The following is a 21,803-nucleotide window of genomic DNA, read 5'->3' as shown; positions in this document are numbered from 1 at the left end:
CAATGAGACTCCACTATCCCTGCTTTCTCTCCAGATCTTTAGCCCTTAGGTTCTGGACTCCCTAGTCAATGGGAACATACCAATACCATGTTAACCCTGTCTAGTCCTGTGAAATAAATATTGAAATGGAAAATTGTCCCCAGAGAGTTTGTCCACTTTCCCCAAACAGAGCATCAAATTTGCAAAGTTACAAAGAGAATATATAGAGTTAGGCTATTTTGTTCTTTGAATCTTTACTGCCATTCAGTGACCGTGGACTTTGTTCCACCTAGCTATCTTCACACCCCCCCCACCACACAAAAACCAATAACACTAACGCAATCACAATAATTGCTGCTCTTTCCTGACATGAAGAGTTTAATTATTCTGTACAATCTAAGGAACTGCTTCTCAAACACGGCCATGAATTACTCTTGCTCTCCTCTGAGGTAGTGAGGGGGGATAAGTGCTGCTGCTGTGTGCCTTTTCTCACTTGTTAAGAAGTTAAAGGTTGCACAGGCATTTGGCTGTGGAGTAAAGAAGAGAACAATCAGTACAACAGGAACTGTAAGGTCAATCATGAAGACCCTTTCGTGATGACCTGGCAACTACAACCCACACTGATGCATATCTCCTTTAAGCAGAGGCCAAAATCACCTCAGCACCACACGTTACTGCTTTAATATGTAGCGCTCGGAACTCCAAACCATCACTAGTGTATCATGAACTGGAACCTGCTGGGAAACCTGTGGACCCATAAGCCAGTGAAAGTGTGTGTATGTCCGCACGCGCACAACCTTTGACCCAGTGAAAGTCCGCACGCATGTGGGACCTGTGCCCTAGTGAGCGACTGTTTGTGTATACATGTGGGACCCTGTACCCCAGTAAGAGTCTATATGTGTGCATGCGGGTGTGACCTGTGCCCTAGTGGGATTCTGTCTATGTATGCGGTTTGTAGGACCTGAACCCAGTGTGTGCGCGCATGTGTCGGAGGGACTGTACCTCAGTGTGAGCTTGTGAACTGTGCCCCAGTAAGAGCCTGTGTGTGTGTGTGTGTGTGTGTGTGTGTGCGCGCGCGCGGCCAGTGCCCCAGTGAGAGCGTGTGTGCGCGTGCGCACGGGACCCTACCCCAGTCAGGGTCAGTGTGTGACGGAGTGACCTGCAACCCAGCAAAATGCAGTGCAGCATTTTCACTCAGACCCGAATGTGTTCCAGGTTACTCCACAGCCTGGTGCCATTTGTCTATTTTGAGTCACTCACCGTGTCTTGGACCTCCACAGCAATTCCCTTGTTCTTCATAAGCAACAACAATTTAGGATCCAGCCTTTGCATTCTCTCACCTAGCCCCAAAACCAGAATCTCTGCAACACAACAGAATCTAGCTGGTGAAGCAGGAAGGGCAGCACATGCAGTTAGTAGATTCTTATGATATTACTGATATTCCCAGAGTTTACTTTTCATTCATAACTGCCCGGGAGATGGTGTTGGTGAGCTGCTTCTTAAACCACAGCACCACATTGATATTTTCAATCACATGGACAGACATACTATATTATATCAGTTGAGCAAGACAGACTTGAACCTGGACTTTCTGGCTCTGGGGTAGTGACATTACCACTGTGCCACAACAATCCTAATCTGTCTAATATATAAATGTATATAGGGTGATGTTCCTGATTCTTGCCCAATCCCTAGTCTTTAAAATTAAACAAAACACATACCAAGTTCTTGTAACTCTGTCTTCACAAAATAAGCACTGCTGGTTTGATAAAATATTTCCATTGAGTATTCTTTTACCTATTTTGGGTTCCAACATATAAAACAAAGCAAGGCTATCCTCGGTGATGTCTTTGTAACTTCCAACCTAGATAGAGGGGGAAAAAAAACCATTAGAGTGTTAGTTCTTACACCTGATTCTTAACTGACTCTTTCCCCCACTGCCTCACGAGTCTGCTCACAGACTGAAGCAGTTGCCCACTGAGGTTATGCCCTGAGGCTGAACAAAACAGGTTGTGGCTACTCATGACCCCTATCACAGTTTAAAGTATCAATGATGGAGAAAAGACTGATTTTACTGGCTGAGTATTCAATTATCAATGGATATGTTTTGATCATCAAGTAGAGAAGTTTAGTGTCAGATGGGACTCTTCAGAGCAGCATCTCTGAAATGCTCTGTGAAGAGGAACTGTTCCCTTTCGGTTTGATGTATCATTGCGACTTGTACCAAGATAGTGAGAAGTATTGTATCATGTGCTAACCAGACAAATGTTACAGCTACAGAGAAGGTGCAGAAAAAGATCAACTTTAACATATGAGGGGTCTGTTCTAAATCTGATAACAGCGGGGAAGAAGCTGTTCTTTAATTTGTTGGCAACAAAATCAGAGATTGCTGGAAAAACTCAGCAGGTCTGAGCAGCATCTGTGGAGAGAAATCAGATTTACTGGTTTGGATCCAATGACCCTTCAGAAGTAGTAGGCTTGTTGCAGTGGATCAAGGTAATCTGGGAGGCTAGAGTTGATTGTGCCATTATTTATCTCTCAAAGCACTTCATAAGCCAGAAGACTGGAGGATAGCAAATGTTATTCCCTTGTTTAAGAAGGGGAGTCTGGACAACCCTGGTAATTATAGGCCAGTGAGCCTTCCTTTGGTTGTGGGTAAGGTGTTGTTAAAGGTTATAAGAGAGAGGATTTATAATCATCTGAAAAGGAATAATTTGACTAGGCATAGTCAATATGGTTTTGTGAAGGGTAGGTTGTGCCTCACTAACCTTATTGAGTTCTTCAAGAAGTTGACAAAACAGGTGGATGAAGGTCAAGCAGTTGCCATGGTGTATATGGATTTCAATGAGGCGTTTGATAAGGTTCCACACAGTAGGCTATTGCACAAAATACGGAATTTCGGGATTGAGGGTGATATAGCGGTTTGGATCAGAAATTGGCTAGTTGAAAGAAGACAGAGGGTGGTGGTTGATGGGAAGCCCTTCCTGAAGAAGGGCTTATGCCCAAAACGTTGATTCTCCTGCTCCTCGGATGCTGCCTGGCCTGCTGTGTTTTTCCAGCACCACATTTTTCAATCTTGATGGGAAATATTCATTCTGGAGTTCAGTTACTAGTGGTGTACCACAAGGATCTGTTATGGGTCCACTGCTGTTTGTCATTTTTATAAATGACCTGGATGTGGGCGTAGAAGGATGGGTCAGTAAATTTGTGGATGTCACTAACGTAGGCAGAGTTGTGGAGTGCTGATAGATGTGAGTTACAGAGGGACATAGATAAGCTGGACAGCTGGGCTGAGAGGTGGCAAATGGAGTTTAATGCGGAGAAGTGTGAGGTGATTCACTTCGGAAGTAGTAACAGGAATGCTGAGTACTGGGGCTAATGGTAAAATTCTTGGTAGTGTGGATCAGCAGAGAGATCTCGGTGTCCAGGTGCATAAATCCCTGAAAGTTGCCACCAGGTTGACAAGGTTGTTAAGAAGGCATATGGTGTGTTGGTGTTTATTGGTAGGGGATTGAGTTTTGGAGATACAAGGTCATGCTGCAGCTCTACAAGACACTGGTAAGGCCGCACCTGGAATATTGCTTACAGTTCTGGTCACCGCATTATAGGAAGGATGCGGAAACTTTGGAATGGGTTCAGAGAAGATTTACTAGGAAGTTGCCTGGTATGGAAGGAAGGTCTTTTGAGGAAAGGTTGAGGGAACTGAGGCTGTTTTCGTTGGAGAAGGTTGAGAGGTGACTTAAGTGAAACGTATAAGATAATCAGAGGGTTAGATAGGGTGGAGAGTAAGAGCCTTTTTCCTCTGATGGTGAAGGCTAACATGAGGAGACATAGCTTTAAATTGAGGGGTGATAGATATAGGACAGATATTAGGGTAGTTTCTTCACTCGGAGAGTAGTAGGGGCATGGAATGGCCGGCGTGCCTGCAACAGTAGTAGATTCACCAATAGAACATAGAACACTACAGTACAGCACAGAACAGGCCCTTCAGCCCACGATGTCATGCTGACCACTGATCCTCATGTCTGCACCCTCAAATTTCTGTGACCATATGCATGTCCAGTAGTCTCTTAAATGTCCCCAATGACCTTGCTTCCACAACTGCTGCTGGCAATGCATTCCATGCTCTCACAACTCTGTGTGTAAAGAACCTGCCTCTGACATCCCCTCTATACTTTCCTCCAACCTTGTGTTAGTCATTCCTGCCCTGGGAAATAGTCTCTGGCTATCGACTCTATGTATGCCTCTCATTATCTTGTATACCTCAGTTAGGTCCCCTCTTCTCCTCCTTTTCTCCAATGAAAACGTCTGAACTCAGTCAACCTCTTTTCATAAGATAAGCCCTCCAGTCCAGGTAGCATCCTGGTAAACCTCCTCTGAACCCTCTCCAAAGCATCCACATCTTTCCTATAATAGGGCGACCAGAAATGGACGCAGTATTCCAAGTGCAGTCTAACCAAAGTTTTATAGAGCTGCAACAAGATCTCACAACTCTTAAATTCAATCCCCCTGTTAATGAAAGCCAAAACACCATATGCTTTCTTAACAACCCTGTCCACTTGGTGGCCATTTTAAGGGATCTATGTACCTGCACACCAAGATCCCTCAGTTCCTCCACACTGCCAAGAATTCTATCCTTAATCCTGTACTCAGCTTTCAAATTTGACCTTCCAAAATGCATCACCTCGCATTTATCCAGGTTGAACTCCATTTGCCACCTCTCAGCCCATCTCTGCATCCTGTCAATGTCCTGCTGCAGCCTACAACAGCCATTATACTGTCAACGACTCCTCCAACCTTTGTGTAGTTTGCAAACTTGCTGACCCATCCTTCAATCCCCTCATCCAAGTCAGTAATAACAATTACAAAGAGTAGAGGCCCAAGGACAGAGCCCTTTGGAACACCACTCACCACAGACTTCCAGGCAGAATATTTTCCTTCTACTACCATTCGCTGTCTTCTGATGGCCAGCCAATTCTGTATCCAGACAGCTAAGTTCCTCCTGATCTTCTGAATGACCCTACCATGGGGAACCTTATCAAGGACATTTAAATGGGCATTGGGCATACATATGAATAATAGTGGAACGGTGCAGGTTAGACGGGCATCAGATTATTTTCACAGGTCAACGCAGCATCGAGGGTTGAAGGGTCTGTATTGCGGTGTCACGTTCTATATTCTATAAGTCTGTAACTGGCTCTCCACGGAGTGACGTGATTAACAGCTCTGCCATAGTGCAGGTTTGCCAAATAATTCCTGTTCAAGGTGAAGTTCACAAGTTCAGCAAATCAGATCAGGAGTAGGCCATTCAGCCCATCAAGCATCACTCAGCCATTTCATATGATCGCAGCTGATAGATTACGTTATTGCCTTTGAGACATATTTGTCAATGCCTTGAAAGCAGGGGAGGGTCACCCTTACATGCTCCTTCAAACAATCATTAACATATCTTGATGGAAAATGTTAGTGTTAATTCTCTGCCAGGTTTAAGCATATTATTGTCTTCTTCCAATGAAACACAATAAATGGCACTGAACCCTGTCAGAAAATCAAAAATTAAGTTTCCACAAAAACCAACTCAATACTCACATTCCACTGAAGTAATGCCTGTGGGATCACTGCACATGGGCCAACAACTCGGTTCCCATTGATGGTGAAGCCCAGCTTGCTGTACCCATCAATGAAGAGAGTATTCAGCGACTCTCGTTCCAGAGCGTTCACTCGGGTGCGCTGGTACAGCTCATCATCCGACGGTGTCATCTTGTAACCCCGACAGGGCTGCCTGCCGAGAAACAGATTCAAATCTCGGGGTCAGTCACAAAATGGGAGCCTCCTCAGATATCACAAACTATCTCAACACTTGCAACACAGAAAGTGCCCGGTTACTCTGCTAAATCCTCTCATACACATTCCTCCTTTCATATGCTCTTTAATACCCAGCCCCCGCCACCACCTTCCTCACTCACAAAACTGTTGTTCATCTGAAGATTTGAAATGATACAGTCAAACCTTGTTCATGGATTATTGTAGAAATGAACTTGGTAGGTTCTATTATTCAAAAGGTGCTACATCAATGTAGAGTTATTGCATTCCATTATAAGTGTATCAGTCGTTCGCTCTTTAACATCAGTCACACTCAGAGAGGTGTTCACACTGTCACAGGGTCAGCGCTGAGGGAGTGCCGCACTGTCGGAGGGTCAGTGCTGAGGGAGTGCCGCACTGTCGGAGGGTCAGAGCTGAGGGAGCGCCGCACTGTCGGAGGGTCAGTGCTGAGGGAGTGCCGCACTGTCGGAGGGTCAGAGCTGAGGGAGCGCCGCACTGTCGGAGGGTCAGTGCTGAGGGAGTGCCGCACTGTCGGAGGGTCAGTGCTGAGGGAACGGGCACTGTCGGAGGGTCAGTGCTGAGGGAGTGCCGCACTGTCAGAGGGTCAGTGCTGGGATCTTGCTGTGCAATTAGTTGCTCAGTTTCCTCCGACACTGATTTTAAAACCCGTGGATCTGACCGGCGTCACAGAAATGCAGCTCCTGACCTTCCCCGGGCCGTCTCCCGGAGCCTTGCGCCAATTCCCCGCCAAACCGCTGCCGCCATTGCTCTCCGCCCCGGGTCAGAGGTCAGGCCTAACGACAATAATCCTTGCGGCAAGAGGGGTCCCTTCTCGGCGCTGCCTCTGCCGCCACCTGTGGCCGCTCCCCGCCAGTGCAGTACCATCTCCCTCCAGCCTGCGGCTGTCTAGGCACCAGCCTCCCTGACCCACCCTGCGGACAGATTCAGGTCCAAACCTACTGCCTTTCTGCCCCTCAAACCTACTCAACCATTCAATTACATCATCTCCAGTTCCTTGTCTGCTCCACTTCCCAACCAGCTCCACACTGAAAATATCTTTTGTCAAAAATCTCATTGTATCATCCCAGAAGCTACTTCATCAATGAGCTTCCCTCCACCTCTGGTTAAAAGTGAAGATGATTGCACAGTGTTCAGCACCATTCATAATTCCTCAGACATAAAAGCAGTCCATGTTTCAAATGGAGCCAGACTTGGACGATACATCACCTAGATGAATGCAGCTCTAAAAAACAAGACAAGCAGCATAATGTACTGTGAGAGTCTATTCATGCCAATAGCAGTGGTGGGCTCTCCCTCTTTATGGACATTTAAACAGGCATTGGATGGACATATGGAGGATAGTGGGCTAGTGTAGGTTAGGTGGGCTTGGATCGGCGCAACATCGAGGGCCAAAGGACCTGGACTGCGCTGTATTTTTCTATGTTCTGCTCCTGAATTTGACAAGTTTCCCCATAAAAGTTTTTATTCCACAAAGTAAGAGCTAATGGTTTATTAGGTAACAGATTGTCAGAAACCAGAGACAATGCACAAATGGTTTCTTTGCCTGATTATCAAAATGTCATAAATGGGATCCCACAAGGGATCCATTCTGGGACTTCAACATTTTATAATTTACTTCAATGACTTTAATAGAGGAATCATAGATATGATATAAATTTTCAGAAGACAAAGATAATTGGGAAAATATGTTGCAAATATGATGATTCAAGGATGTAAACATGTAAGTAAGTTAAATCAGCAATACCTGGAACATGGTGAATATTGTCAGAAAACATAAAGTTATTTACTTTGGGCAAGATGAATAAAAAAGCAGAATATTATTTAAATAAGAGAGTAACTGCAGAATTCTTAAGCACAGACACAGGTGTTCTAATGCATGAGTATGCAGGTGTAGCACATAATTAAGGCTAAAGGGATGCTATCCTTGATTACAAGAATTGATCATAGAAGGTAACTATCTTTCAGAGATATTGGGCATTAGTCATCTTGAATACACTGCAGATTGGGTCTCCTTGTTGAAGGAAGCCTGGGTGTTGGTTAGCTGGATGACTGGTTTGTGATGCAAAGTGACACTTACAGCATAGAGTCAATGTACTGACTGAGTTTATCATGAAGGTCTAGTCTTCTCAAGAGATGTGGTGACCCTCAGGTTAAACCACCACTCATCATCTCTCCCTGAGTCTGGAACTATGATGACTTCATTTATTTTAAAGGAAGGATATAAGTGCATCAGGCATAGCCCATAAATTCACTAGACTGATACCTGGAATGAGTGGGTAGTCATGTGAGTTTAGGAAGGCTTGTTCCTCCCACAATCCAAAAATGTGCAGGTCAGGTGAATTGGCCATGCTAAATTGCCCATAGTGTTAGATGCATTAGTCAGGGATAAATATAGGGTAAGGGAATGGTCTGGGTGTGTTACACTTCGGAGGGTCAGTGTGGACTTGTTGAGCCAAAGGGCCTGTTTCCATACTGTAGGGAATCTAATCTAAAAGCTTGGGTGGCAGCTTTCAGGGAGCTATGCACACAGACACCAAGATTCCCCTGCTGATCCACATTACTATTACCCCAGAACTCTGTATTCCTGTTTCTCCTTCAAAGTGAATTACCTCACACTTTGCCCCATTCAACCCCACTAACCACCTCTCAGTCAATCTCTGCAGCTTCCATACTGTTCACAAATCTGCCTACGTTAATGTTACTTGCAAATTTACAAACCATCCTTCTACGCCCACATCCAGATCATTTATAAAAATGACAAACAGCAGTTGCCCCAAAACAGATCTTTGTGGTACACCACTAGTAACTGAATTCCAGGATGAACATTTTCCATCAACCACCACCCTCTGTCTACTTTCAGTAAGCCAATTACTGATCCAAACTATGGTATACACGTAATGTGGAGGGAGGTGGAATCAGGTTGAATGAGAGCGGTCAATGTGGTTGTTTTGCCGTGTATTTCTCTATTAACATTTTGCTGGGCTGTCTGGGCAAGCAATGAGGGATAGTGCCATTGTTCAGATTTCTTTCAGGGCTAGCACAGGCACAATGAGGCATAATCCTCTGTCAATGCTGTATGATAAAATAACTGCAGGAGAATCAGTGCGTATCTTCTGTGATCAACAGGTATTACAAGATATATTCTGCAGGGTGACCATTCTGAAGAATCAAGAAAGAGGGGTACTCTCAGTCCTACAGCAGAGTTCATGTTCCATTATGCTTTAAGGATCTCCCCATCAATCTCTGTTAAATAAAAAGGCACACCTCCCACAGCACTGTCAGTGAACAAACTAACCCGAGGTAATAATTTCTGTTGCAATTCACACATTACAGCCAGGATTTCAGTTAAACAGACACCTTTATATGTTCTGTACAATTGGGTTACAGAGATCACTTTAATAACTCTCCTACATTTCAAACAAGTTGTCCGCCATTTCAAATTTACAGCACAAAATCGATGACCGAGCGAATGGGTGAGGCTGCTCTGAGACCGAGGGCTCAATGTAGGAAACAGCTTCACTCCTGGAGCTGGCTCACAGACGCAGCCAGTACATAGCGCTCCGGATTCGGTTATAATCTGGTAACTGCTCTATTGGACCTGTCGGAGACAGAGATAGAAGTCAGTGAACAAATTGGCAAGTTGCCACCAGCAGGAGCAGAAATATCAATCTGAGTGATGCTGTGCCATTTCCCAAGTCTGATTTAAAAAACAGGTTCAAAGAACACACTTGTGTTGAGGTGATGGAGTGATGCAGTGGTAATAACAATAATCTAACCTCAAGTAATGCCCTGGGGGCATGGGTAAAAGTCCCAGCGTGGCAGAACATGACATTTGAATTTGATTTAAGAAAAGGAACAAAAAGGGCTGATTGATGGTGTCCATATAACCCTCGTTACCGGTCAGTTAATACCCATCTGGTTCACTAATGTGGAAAGTGTGTGCACGTTCAGCTACTGACAGAGCATATTGCAGCACTGATGACAGAACTCGGGGACCAGCATTCTGGCAGGCAGGTTTGCTACTGCAACACAGCTGCGTTTAAACTAAGTAGTGGCGGGGGGGGGAACAACAAACTGAATATTGAAGAAGGAAATTGGAGGGAAAGTTAGAACAAGGGAAGTCAAGAAAGACAACTGTATCAATGAGGCAGAAAACTCAGAAAGGGATTATGCTGTAAGGTTGAGTGAAATAGGAGTTGATAGGAAGGGTGAGGGCAGTAACAAATTAAAAATACTATTTTTGAATGCACAAAGCATTAGAAATAGGATGGATGAGTTTAAGGCTCTTTTGGAAATTGGTAGCTACGATATTGTGGGGATAACTGAGACGTGGCTTCAAGTGGACAGGGCCTGGGAAATGAATATTCAAGGCTACACGTGCTATCGTAAGGACAGACTGACGGGCAGAGGGGGTGGGGTGGCCATTTTGGTAAGGGATGATATTCAGTCCCTTGCGCGGGGGGACCTAGAATCAGAGGATGTCGAGTCAGTGTGGACAGAGCTGAGAAATACTAAGGGTAAAAAGACCCTCTTGGGAGTTATCTACAGGCCCCCAAACAGTAGTCTGGATGTTGGATGTAAGTTAAATCAGGAGCTGAAATTGACCTGTGGTAAAGATGTTACTACAGTTGTTATGGGGTATTTCAACATGCAGGTAGACTGGGAGAATCAGGATGGTATTGGACCTCAAGAAAGAGACTTTGTGGAGTGCCTCAGAGACGGATTCTTAGAAAAGCTGGTGCTGGAGCCGACCAGGGAGAAGGCAATTCTGGATCTGGTATTGTGTAATGAACCAGAATTGATCAGGGACCTCGAAGTGAAGGAACCATTGGGAAGTAGTGACCATAATACAATAAGCTTCAATCTGCAATTTGAGAGGGAGAGGGTACAATCGGAAGTGACAGTACTTCTGTTGAATAAAGGGAACTATGGAGCTATGAGGGAGGAGCTGGCCAAAGTTCAATGGTGCAATACCTTAGCAGGGATGATAGTGGAGGAACAATGGCAGATATTTCTGTGTATAATGCAGAAGATGCAGGATCAGTTCATTCCAAAAAGGAAGAAAGATCCCAGGAGGAGGCATGGGTGGCCGTGGCTGACGAGGGAAGTTAAGAAACATATAAAGTTAAAAGAGAAAAAGTATAACATAGCAAACATAAGTGGGAAAACTGAGGACTGGGAAGCTTTTAAAGAACAACAGAGGATTACTAAGTAGGAAATACGCAGAGAAAAAATGAGGTACGAAGGTAAACTGGCCAATATAAAGGAGGATAGTAAAAGCTTCTTTAGGTATGTGAAAGGCAAACAAATGGTTAAGACTAAAATTGGACCCTTGAAGACAGAAACAGGGGAATATATTACGGGGAACAAAGAAATGGCAGAAGAATTGAATTGGTACTTCAGATCTGTGTTCACTGGGGAAGACACAAGCAATCTCCCTGAGGTAACAGTGGCTGAAGGACCTGAACTGAAGGGAATTTATATTTGCCAGGAATTGGTGTTGGAGAGACTGTTAGGTCTGAAGGTTGATAAGTCCCCGGGGCCTGATGGTCTACATCCCAGGGTACTGAAGGAGGTGGCTCGAGAAATCATGGATACGTTGGTGATTATTTTCCAGAGTTCGATAGATTCAGGATCAGTTCCTGCGGATTGGAGGGTGACTAATGTTATACCACTTTTTAAGAAAGACCAGTTAGTCTGACCTCAGTGGTGGGAAAGATGCTGGAGTCTATTATAAAGGATGAAATTACGACACATCTGGATAGCAGTAACAGGATAGGTCAGAGTCAGCATGCATTTATGAAGGGCAAATCATGCTTGACTAATTTTCTGGAATTTTTTGAGGATGTAACTCTGAAGATGGATGAGGGAGATCCAGTAGATATAGTCTGTACCTGGACTTTCAGAAAGCTTTTGATAAAGTCCCACATAGGAGGTTAGTGAGCAAAATTAGGGCGCATGGTATTGGGGGGCAAAGTACTAACTTGGATTGAAAGTTGGTTGGCTGATAGGAAACAAAGAGTAGTGATAAACGGCTCCATTTCGGAATGGCAGGCAGTGAACAGTGGGGTACCGCAGGGATCAGTGCTGGGACCGCAGCTTTTTACAATATATGTTAATGATGTAGAAGATGGTATCAGCAATAACATTAGCAAATTTGCTGATGCTACTAAGCTGGGTGACAGGGTGAAATATGAGGAGGATGTTAGGAGATTACAGGGTGACCTGGACAGGTTAGGCGAGTGGTCAGATGCATGGCAGAGGCAGTTTAATGTGGATAAATGTATGGTTATCCACTTTGGTGGCAAGAACAGGAAGGCAAATTACTACCTAAATGGAATCAATTTAGGTAAAGGGGCAGTACAGAGAGATGTGGGTGTTCTTGTACACCAGTCAATGAAGGTAAGCATGCAGGTACAGCAGGTAGTGAAGAAGGCTAATAGCATGCTGGCCTTCATAACAAGAGGAATTGAGTATAGAAGCAAAGAGGTTCTTCTGCAGCTGTACAGGGCCTGGTGACATCCCACCTGGAGTATTGTGTGCAGTTCTGATCTCCAAATTTGAGGAAAGACATTCTGGCTATTGAGGGAGTGCAGCATAGGTTCACGAGGGCAATTCCTGGAATGGCGGGACTATCTTAAGTTGAAGGACTGGAGCGACTGGGATTGTATACCCTTGAGGAAAAAGTGAGAACTGCAGATGCTGGAGATCAGAGCTGAAAACGTCTTGCTGGAAAAGCGCAGGTCTGGCAGCATCCAAGGAACAGGAGAATCGACGTTTTGGGCATGAGCCCTTCTTCCTGAAGAAGGGCTCATACCCGAAACGTCGATTCTCCTGCTCCTTGGATGCTGCCTGACCGGCCACGCTTTTCCAGCAACACATTTTCAGCCTTGTATACCCTTGAGTTTAGAAGTCTAAAAGTGAATCTGATTGAGACATATGATTATTAAAGAATTGGACACTCTGGAGTCAGGAAACGTGTTTCCGCTGATGGGCGAGTGCCGAACCAGAGGACACAGCTAAAAAACATGGGGTAGGCCATTTAGGACAGAGATGAGGAGAAACCTCTTCACCCAGAGAGTGGTGGCTGTGTGGAATGCTCTGCCCCAGAGGGCAGTGGAGACTCAGTCTCTGGATTCATTTAAGAAAGAGTTGGATAGAGGTCTCAAGGATAGTGGAATCAAGGGTTATGGAGATAAGGCAGGAAGAGGATACTGATTAAGGATGATCAGCCATGATCATATTGAATGGTGGTGCAGGCCCGAAGGGCAGAATGGCTTACTCCTGCACCTACTGTCTATTAAGGAAAAGAATCTGATATTCCCCCCCTGATATGGCCTGCATGTGACTCCAGACCCACAGCAATGTGCTTCACTCTTAACTTCCCTCTGAGAAAATAGGAATGGGCAATAAATGCATCTAGCCAGCGACAGCTACATTCCATGAGTGAATAAACAAGGAGTGTTAATGGCTCTTACACCATCACCCACCTGCATGATTCAAGTCAGCTCATGGATGAAGAGGTCAGCCTGGGCACCACCCCCCCACCCCAACACCACCTCCCAGTACCAAACACCACCCCTGCCCACTTTCTACCAGCACATGCCCTCCCAGCACTGCACCAGCATGGAAGAGGGCATTAATCCTCCTTAAGAGCAAACAGAACCCTCAGAGGGAAAAACATTTCGGTCACAACAATAAACCAAGCCCCAAATAATCTCGACCCAGACACAGGTGAAAGCAGCAATACCTGGAAAGATTTCCATGTCTCCTGATAGCTGTTTACAATCAGGGACCCCTCTTTAATTCACGCCCACAGGTTTTTAGTACCCACACTCTCAATATTCGAACTGGACGTGACTCGAAACTGGACTCTCACTCTCACCACAGGTTTGCAAAGTTTCCTTGGGCTTGTTAAACAACGCAGCATGTTCAGGCACTAAAACACAGGCACGGAGCTATTGCTGGAGAAGGACTGAACTTACCGACTGCAGCGACAGCTGGACACTTGTCATAGATATACCGGGTACAAACATCACGCAACTTCAGGGCATCAACATCCTGTTCCAGAAAACAGTGCAACATCCCAGTTACACAGGAAAAAATGGGAATGATAATGAGAGAAGCAACTCAAATGCAGCCAATTCATCAGCCATGAGGCAGTAAAACTTACTGGTGTACAGGGTTTCAAACAGACTCTCACTGGGGCACGGGGTCTCACACACACACACACACACAGACTCTCACTAGGGTACAGTCCCATACACTGATTCCCATCAAACGTAGAACACTACAGCACAGTACAGGCTCTTTGGCCCTCAGTGTTGCACCGACCTGTGAAACTAATCTGAAGCTTTTCTAACCTACACTATTCCATTTTCATCCATATGTTTATGGAATGACCACGTCCAATGTTTATTCCACACCCCTACTACTCCAAGTGAAGAAGCTACCTCTGACATCTGTCCTATATCTATCACCCCTCAATTTAAAGCTAAGCCCCCTTTTGCGAGCCATCACCATCCGATGAAAAAGGTTCTCACTGTCGACCCTACATAACCATCTGATTATCTTATATGTCTCTATTAAGTCACCTTTCAACCTTCTTCCCTCTAATGAAAACTGCCTCAAGTCCCTCAGCATTTCCTCATACGACCTTCCCCACATACCTGCCAACATTCTCGTAAATCTCCTCTGAACCCTTTCCAAAGCTTCCACATTCTTCCTGTAATGCAGTGACCAGAACTGTACACAGTACTCCAAATGTGGCTACACCAGAGTTTTGTACAGCTGCAGCATGACCTCATGGCTCCGAAACTCAATCCCTCTACCAATAAAAGCTCACACACCGTACGCCTTCTTAACAACTTTCAGGGATCTATGTACCTGGACACCGAGATCTCTCTGCTCATCAACATTACCAAGAATCTTACCATTAGCTCAGTAGTCTGCATTCCTGTTACTCCTTCCAAAGTGAATGACCTCACACTTTTCCACATTAAAATCCATTGCCACCTCTTAGCCCAGCTCTACAGCTTATCCATGTTCCTCTGTAACCTGCAATATCCTTCAGCACTATCCACAACTCCACCAACCTTAGTGTCATCTGCAAATTTACTTCCACATCCTCATCCAAGTCATTTATAAAAATGACAAACAGCAGTGGCCCCAAAACAGATCCTTGCAGTCCCTACTCATAACTGAACTCCAGGATAAATATTTCCCATCAACCACCTCCCTGTCTTCTTTCAGCTAGCCAATTTCTGATCCAAACCGTCAAATCTCCCTCAATCCCATGTCTCTGTATTTTCTGCAATAGTCTACAAAAAAACAAGGAAAATTTAGAGCCCAGGAACAGGCCCTTCGGCCCTCCAAGCCTGAGCTGATCCAAATCCACTGTCTAAACCTATTGCCCAATTCCTAAGTATCTGTATCCCTCTGCTGCCCACCTACTCATGCATCTGTCCAGATGCATCTTAAAATGAATCTACTGTGCCTGCCTCTACAACCTCTGCTGGTAACGCTTTTCAGGCACCCCCCCACCCTCTGTGTAAAGTACTTTCCAAGTGTATCCCCCTTAAACTTTTCACCTCTCATCTTGAAAGCGTGACCTCTCATTACTGAATCCCTCACCCTGGGAGAAAGCTTATCTCTGTCCACCCAGTCTATACCCTTCAGGATTCTGTAAACCTCAATCAGGTCCCCCTTCAATCTTCTTTTTTCTAATGAAAACGAATCCTAACCTACTCAACCTCTCTTCATAGCTAGCACCTTCCATACCAGGCAACACCCTCGTAAACCTTCTCTGCACCCTCTCCAAAGCATCCACATCCTTTTGGTAATGTGGTGACCAGGACTATACACCATATTCTAAATGCGGCCGAACCAATGTCGTGTACAATTTTAACACGACCTGCCAGCTCTAATACTCAATATCCCACCCAATGAAGGTAAGCATACCATATGCCTGCTTGACCACTCTATCCACCCACGCAGCAACCTTCAGGGTACAATGGACCTGAACTCCCAGATCTCTCTGCTCATCAACTTTTCCCAAGGCTCTTCTGTTTACAGTATAGTTCACTCTAGAATTTGAGTTCCCTAAATGCATCACCTCACATTTGCCTGGATTGAACTCCATCTGCCACTTCTCCACCTAACTCTCTAATCTATATTCTCCTGTATTCTCTGACAGTCCCCTATGCTTTCTGCTACTCCACCAATCTTCGTGTCATTTGAAAACTTACTGATCAGACCACTAATGCCCTCTTCCAGATCAGTTATGTATATTACAAACAACAGTGACCCCAGCACTGACCCCTGTGGAACACCCACTGGTCATCTTTCTCCATTTTGAGAAACTCCCTTTAACTACTCTGCCTCCTGTTGCTCACCCAGTTCCTTACCCACCTAGCTAGAACACCCTGCACACCACGTGACTTCACTTTTTCCATTAGTTTACCATGGGGAACCTTATCAAACACCTTACTAAAGTCCATGTATATGACATCTACAGCCGTGTACCGTGGGGAACCTTATCAAACCCCTTACTGAAATCCATATATACCATATCAACCACTTTACCCTCATCCACCTGTTTGGTCACCATCTCAAAGAACTCGATAAGGTTCGTGAGGCACAACTTAGCCTTCACAAAACCATGCTCACTATCCCTAATCAACTTATTCCTCTCTAGATGATTATAAATCCTATCTCTTAAAACCTTTTCCAACACTTTACCCACAACTGAAGTAAGGTTCACTGGTCTATAATGACCAGGGTTGTCTCTACTCCCCTTCTTGCTGTCCTCGACTCTTCTAGCACTATTCCTGGAGACAGTGATGACATAAAGATCAAAGCCAAAGGTTCTACAATCTTCTCCCTGGTTTCCCAGAGAATTCTAGGATAAATCCAATCCGGCCCACAGCACTTACCTATTTTCTACTTTCCAGAATTGCTAACACCTCCTCCCTGTGAACCTCAATCCTGCTTAGTTTAGCAGCCTGTATCTCAGTATTCTCCTCAACATCATCTTTTTATAGTGCAAATACAAACGAAAAATATTAATTTAGCGCTCCCCCTATCTCGTCAGACTCCACGCAAACTTCCCACTACTGTCCTCAATTGGCCCTAATCATTCTTTTATTCCTGATACACCTAAAGAAAGCTTTAGGGATTTCCTTGATCCTATCTGCCAATGACTTCTCATGTCCCCTCCTGGCTCTTCTGAGCTCTGTCTCTTTCCTGGCTAACTTGTAACTCCCAAGTGCCCTGAGTCTTTTTTATCCTCTTGACAAGAGATTCAACTTCTTTAGTAAACCACTGCTCCCTCACTTGACAACTTCCCCCCCTACCTGACAGGTACATACTCATCAAGGACACGCAGTAGCTGTTCCTTGAATAAGCTCCACATTTCAGTTGTGCCCATCTCTCCCCACCCTATGAATCCTAAATCTTGCCTAATCGCAGCATAGTTGTCCTTCCCCCAGCTATAACTCTTATCCTACGATACAGAACATCGAACAATACAGCGCAGAACACACCTTTCGGCCCTCGATGTTGCACCGATCTATGAACTAATCTAAGCCCATCCCCCTACACTATCACATCATCATCCTTGTCCTTATCTGAGGACTGTTTAAATGCACCTAATGTGGTTGAGTTGACTACATTGGCAGGCAGGGCATTCCACGCCCTTACCACTCTGAGTATACCTGTCCCTTTCCATCACTAAAGTAAACATCACCAAAGTGCTCACCTACCTTCAACTCTAAAGGCTAGCTGTATTCATTACCAAGTACCAAATCCAATGTGGCTTCACCTCTTGATGGCTTGTCTACATACTGTGTCAGCAAACCCTCTTGCATGCAATGGACAAAAATTGACCGAACTAAAGTACTTGAACTATAGTATTTCCAGTCAATATTTGGGAATTTCATCATTGCTATCCTATTCTCTACATCTCTGGAACTATTCAGAGGGCTATAGAAACCTCCCAACAGGGTGACCTCTCCTTTCCAGTTTCTAACCTCAGCCCAAACTACCTCAGTAGACGAGTCCTCAAACATCTTTTCTACTACCGTAATACAGTCCTTGACGAACAATGCCACACCTCCCTCCCTTTTATCATCTTCTCTGTTCTTACTGAAACATCTAAATCCCAGAACCTGCAACGACCATTCCTGTCCCTGTTCTATTCATATCTCCGAAATGTTCACAACATCGAGCTCTCACTGGGGTACAGTCCCACACACACACACCGACTCTCACTGGGGTACAGTCCCACACATACCTACTCTCGCTGGGGTACAGTCCCACGCGCACAGACTCTCGCTGAGTACACGCTCACACACGCACACACACTGGACTACAGTACCACACACATACTGACTCACAATGGGGTACAGTCCCACACACACACACACACACTGACTCACACTGGGGTACAGTCCCACGCGCACAGACTCTCGCTGAGTACACGCTCACACACGCACACACACTGGACTACAGTACCACACACATACTGACTCACACTGGGGTACAGTCCCACACACACACTGATGCTTGCTAGGGTATGGGTCCTAGATACACTGACTCTTACTGGGGGATAGGCTCCTGTATTTAGTTACTAAGTATGAGTACTTCAGGCGATAAGCATCCAGTGGGCTCTGTTAGGCAGAGTGTTTCTAGTGTTTCTGAGCTATCCACAGAAATAGTTATGGTCAATCAATACATACATCAATCCTGGCATTCCACTCTGCCAGTGAGATACGTCGGCCGTAACTAAGGATTTGCCTCCCGATATCTGCACATGCTGGTGTCGTACCTGTGAACGAACATGGATATTAGTAAGCTCCAACACCATGGGCATTGCACACACCTCACTGTTCTCCCTGGGGTTTCCCTGGAGTCTGGGCCTGGGGCTAAGTGCCTCTGCTAGATACTGGGGTTCTGTCTGTGGACAACTGTCTGTTTGGCTGTTGAGCAGGTCTAGCCTGAATGACAATCAGGAAAACACCTTTGCTTAATCCTCTTCACTGCCCCTCAACATCCAGTCAGGAACATAATTCCTGAGGCAATGTCCCCTTCACAATCAGACTCGAGGCTGTTTGTCCCCTCCACTCAGTACCCTCTCTACCATGCATCCACTCCCCTCTGGTCACAAACCCCACCCCCACCACAGATCAATTCCCTTCCAGTCAGCACCACCTCCATGGATCTATTCCCCTCCAATCAGTAATTCCCATCTCCACTCCACCACAGATCAATTCCCTTCTGGTCAGTAACACACCTCCCCCTCCCAAAAGTGTGATTCCCCTCCAGTCTCTTCCCTGGTTGATGCCCTCAGTCAGGCCCGGCTCGGCCCGGCCCATCAGAACGGCCTGATTGGTATCCAATGGAACACAGCGAACACACCAAAGAGACTAGAGTTCCCACACTGCACTGCCTCACCGCATATCTCAGGCCCAGTGAACAGGATTGAGGTCAGTATCCAATCTGCAAAGAAAAGTCAGTCACAGGTCCTGGGCTATACGACAGCAGCCCATACAGAGCTCAGGACGGAGGGCAATGCAGAGGCTCGACTGGCACTGGGTTGGTTCAGGGCTGCACTAACTATGCCTGTATTTCGTACTGCTTTGATCAATGAATTTTGAATATTAAAAGGGTTCTGATAATGAGGTGAAGATGGGTGGGGGACAGGAGCATTCAGAACACATCAAGATCCAAGGGAATTAGATCCGGAGTGACGCTAGGATACACTTGCTCACACACCCGGAGGGGAAATCTGGGACCTTCTCCCTCCAAACACTGTGGTGTGAAAGTCAGTTGGCTTTAGGCCCTGGATTAAAGCAGACTCACTTTGCTGAGAAATGTTAACAAGGAACATGAAACAAAGCTGGGAAAATGAAGTTAAGACACAGATCAACCATTATCTGAATGAATGACAAGTAGGATGAGGGGTTGAATAAGACCATAAGACATAGGAGTGGAAGGCCATTCGGCCCATCGAGTCCACTCCGCCATTCAATCATGGCTGATGGGCATTTCAACTCCACTTACCAGCATTCTCCCCACAGCCCTTAATTCCTTGTGACATCAAGAATTTATCAATCTCTGCCTTGAAGACATTTAGCGTCCCGGCCTCCACTGCACTCTGTGGCAATGAATTCCACAGGCCCACCACACTCTGGCTGAAGAAATGTCTCCGCATTTCTGTTCTGAATTGACCCCCTCTAATTCTAAGGCTGTGTCCACAGGTCCTAGTCTCCTCGCCTAACGGAAACAATTTCCTAGCGTCCACCCTTTCTAAGCCATATATTACCTTGCAAGTTTCTATTAAATCTCCCCTTAATCTTCTAAACTCCAATGAATGCAATCCCAAGATCCTCAGCCGTTCCTCATATGTTAGGCCTACCATTCCAGGGATCATCCGTGTGAATCTCCGCTGGACACGTTCCAGCGCCAGTATGTCCTTCCTGAGGTGTGGGGACCAAAACTGGACACAGTACTCCAAATGGGGCCTAACCAGAGCTTTATAAAGTCTCAGTAGCACAACGGTGCTTTTATATTCCAACCCTCTTGAGATAAATGACAACATTGCATTCGCTTTCTTAAACACGGACTCAACCTGCATGTTTACCTTTAGAGAATCCTCGACTAGCACTCCCAGATCCCTTTGTACTTTGGCTTTACGAATTTTCTCACCGTTTAGAAAGTAGTCTACGCTTTTATTCTTTTTTCCAAAGTGCAAGACCTCGCATTTGCTCACGTTGAATTCCATGAGCCATTTCCTGGACCACTCTCCCAAACTGTCTAGATCCTTCTGCAGCCTCCCCACTTCCTCAGTACTACCTGCCTGTCCACCTAACTTCGTATCATCGGCAAACTTCACTAGAATGCCCCCAGTCCCTTCATCCAGATCATTAATATATCATGTGAACAGCTGTGGCCCCAACACTGAACCCTGAAGGACACCGCTTGTCACCGGCTGCCATTCCAAAAAAGAACCTTTTATCCCAACTCTCTGCCTTCTGTCAGACAGCCAATCCTCAATCCATACCAGTAGCTCACCTCGAACACCATGGGCCCTCACCTTGCTCAGCAGCCTCCCGTGCGGCACCTTATCAAAGGCCTTTTGGAAGTCCAGATATACCACATCCACTGGGTTTCCCTGGTCTGATGTACTTGTCACCTCTTCAAAGAATTCCAACAGGTTCGTCAGACACGACCTCCCCTTACTAAATCCATGTTGACTTGTTCTAATCAGACTTTGCTCTTCCAAGAATTTAGAAACCTCATCCTTAATGATGGATTCTAGAATTTTACCAACAACCGAGGTTAGGCTAATTGGCCTATAATTTTCCATCTTTTGTCTTGATCCTTTCTTGAACAAGGGGGTTACAACAGCGATCTTCCAATCATCCGGGACTTTCCCTGACTCCAGTGACTCTTGAAAGATCTCAACCAATGCCTCCGCTATTTCCTCAGCCACCTCTCTCAGAACTCTAGGATGTATCCCATCGGGGCCAGGAGATTTATCACGTTTAAGACCTTTTAGCTTTTCTAACACTTTCTCTTTTGTAATGGCAACCATACTCAACTCAGCCCCTGACTCCCTTTAATTGTTGGGATATTACTCATGTCTTCCACTGTGAAGACTGATGCAAAATACTTGTTAAGTTCTCCTGCTATTTCCTTATGTTCATATTTTCACAATCTGCTTTTCATCTCACCATCCAACTGAGCAATCAAACGGGTCTTCAGCGCATTCTTGGCTCTGGTCACCTCACTCTCAGTCACACTGGTGCAAAGGCGCATCCTGAACACAAACAAAGACCAAACAGTTACATTGCCTCCTTGATTATTTTTCTGTTGGTGCCCACCCCAGCAGGGTTTGGGAGGGGGGTGGGGTGGGGGAAGTGACATCTGGGTGCTTGCTCCAGCAGGGTGGGGAGGGGTGTTATCTCAGTGCCCGACCC

The 21,803-nt window shown here is 45.5% G+C and overlaps 2 protein-coding genes across 2 annotated transcripts in view; both read right to left on the bottom strand.

The window, feature by feature from the left end:
• Positions 1 to 334: 334 nt before the first annotated feature.
• ndufaf3 (NADH:ubiquinone oxidoreductase complex assembly factor) lies at positions 335 to 6,589 on the bottom strand. The gene is made up of 5 exons (XM_060835279.1): positions 6,509 to 6,589; positions 5,569 to 5,761; positions 1,777 to 1,843; positions 1,240 to 1,340; positions 335 to 506 (listed from the first exon to the last, which is right to left on the bottom strand). Exons 1-5 carry the CDS (start codon positions 6,565 to 6,567, stop codon positions 408 to 410), a joined length of 519 nt encoding a protein of 172 aa, XP_060691262.1. The 5' UTR covers positions 6,568 to 6,589; the 3' UTR covers positions 335 to 407.
• A 2,573-nt stretch (positions 6,590 to 9,162) lies between these two features.
• The window catches only part of LOC132822203 (cytochrome b-c1 complex subunit 1, mitochondrial-like), a 41,493-nt gene continuing 28,852 nt past the window's right edge, over positions 9,163 to 21,803 (bottom strand). Inside the window, exons 10-13 of the mRNA XM_060835278.1 lie at positions 21,558 to 21,643; positions 18,561 to 18,649; positions 13,809 to 13,884; positions 9,163 to 9,421 (exon numbers count right to left, since the gene is read on the bottom strand). Of these exons, the coding sequence (XP_060691261.1) occupies positions 9,357 to 9,421; positions 13,809 to 13,884; positions 18,561 to 18,649; positions 21,558 to 21,643 (316 nt within the window). The 3' untranslated portion in view covers positions 9,163 to 9,356. The remainder of the gene's footprint in view (positions 9,422 to 13,808; positions 13,885 to 18,560; positions 18,650 to 21,557; positions 21,644 to 21,803) is intronic.

The sequence above is a fragment of the Hemiscyllium ocellatum genome, chromosome 14, assembly GCF_020745735.1.
Source record: "Hemiscyllium ocellatum isolate sHemOce1 chromosome 14, sHemOce1.pat.X.cur, whole genome shotgun sequence".
Classification (NCBI taxonomy): Eukaryota; Metazoa; Chordata; class Chondrichthyes; order Orectolobiformes; family Hemiscylliidae; genus Hemiscyllium; species Hemiscyllium ocellatum.
Note: the sequence above shows the minus strand (reverse complement) of the source record. Positions and strands in the feature narration are given on the sequence as shown.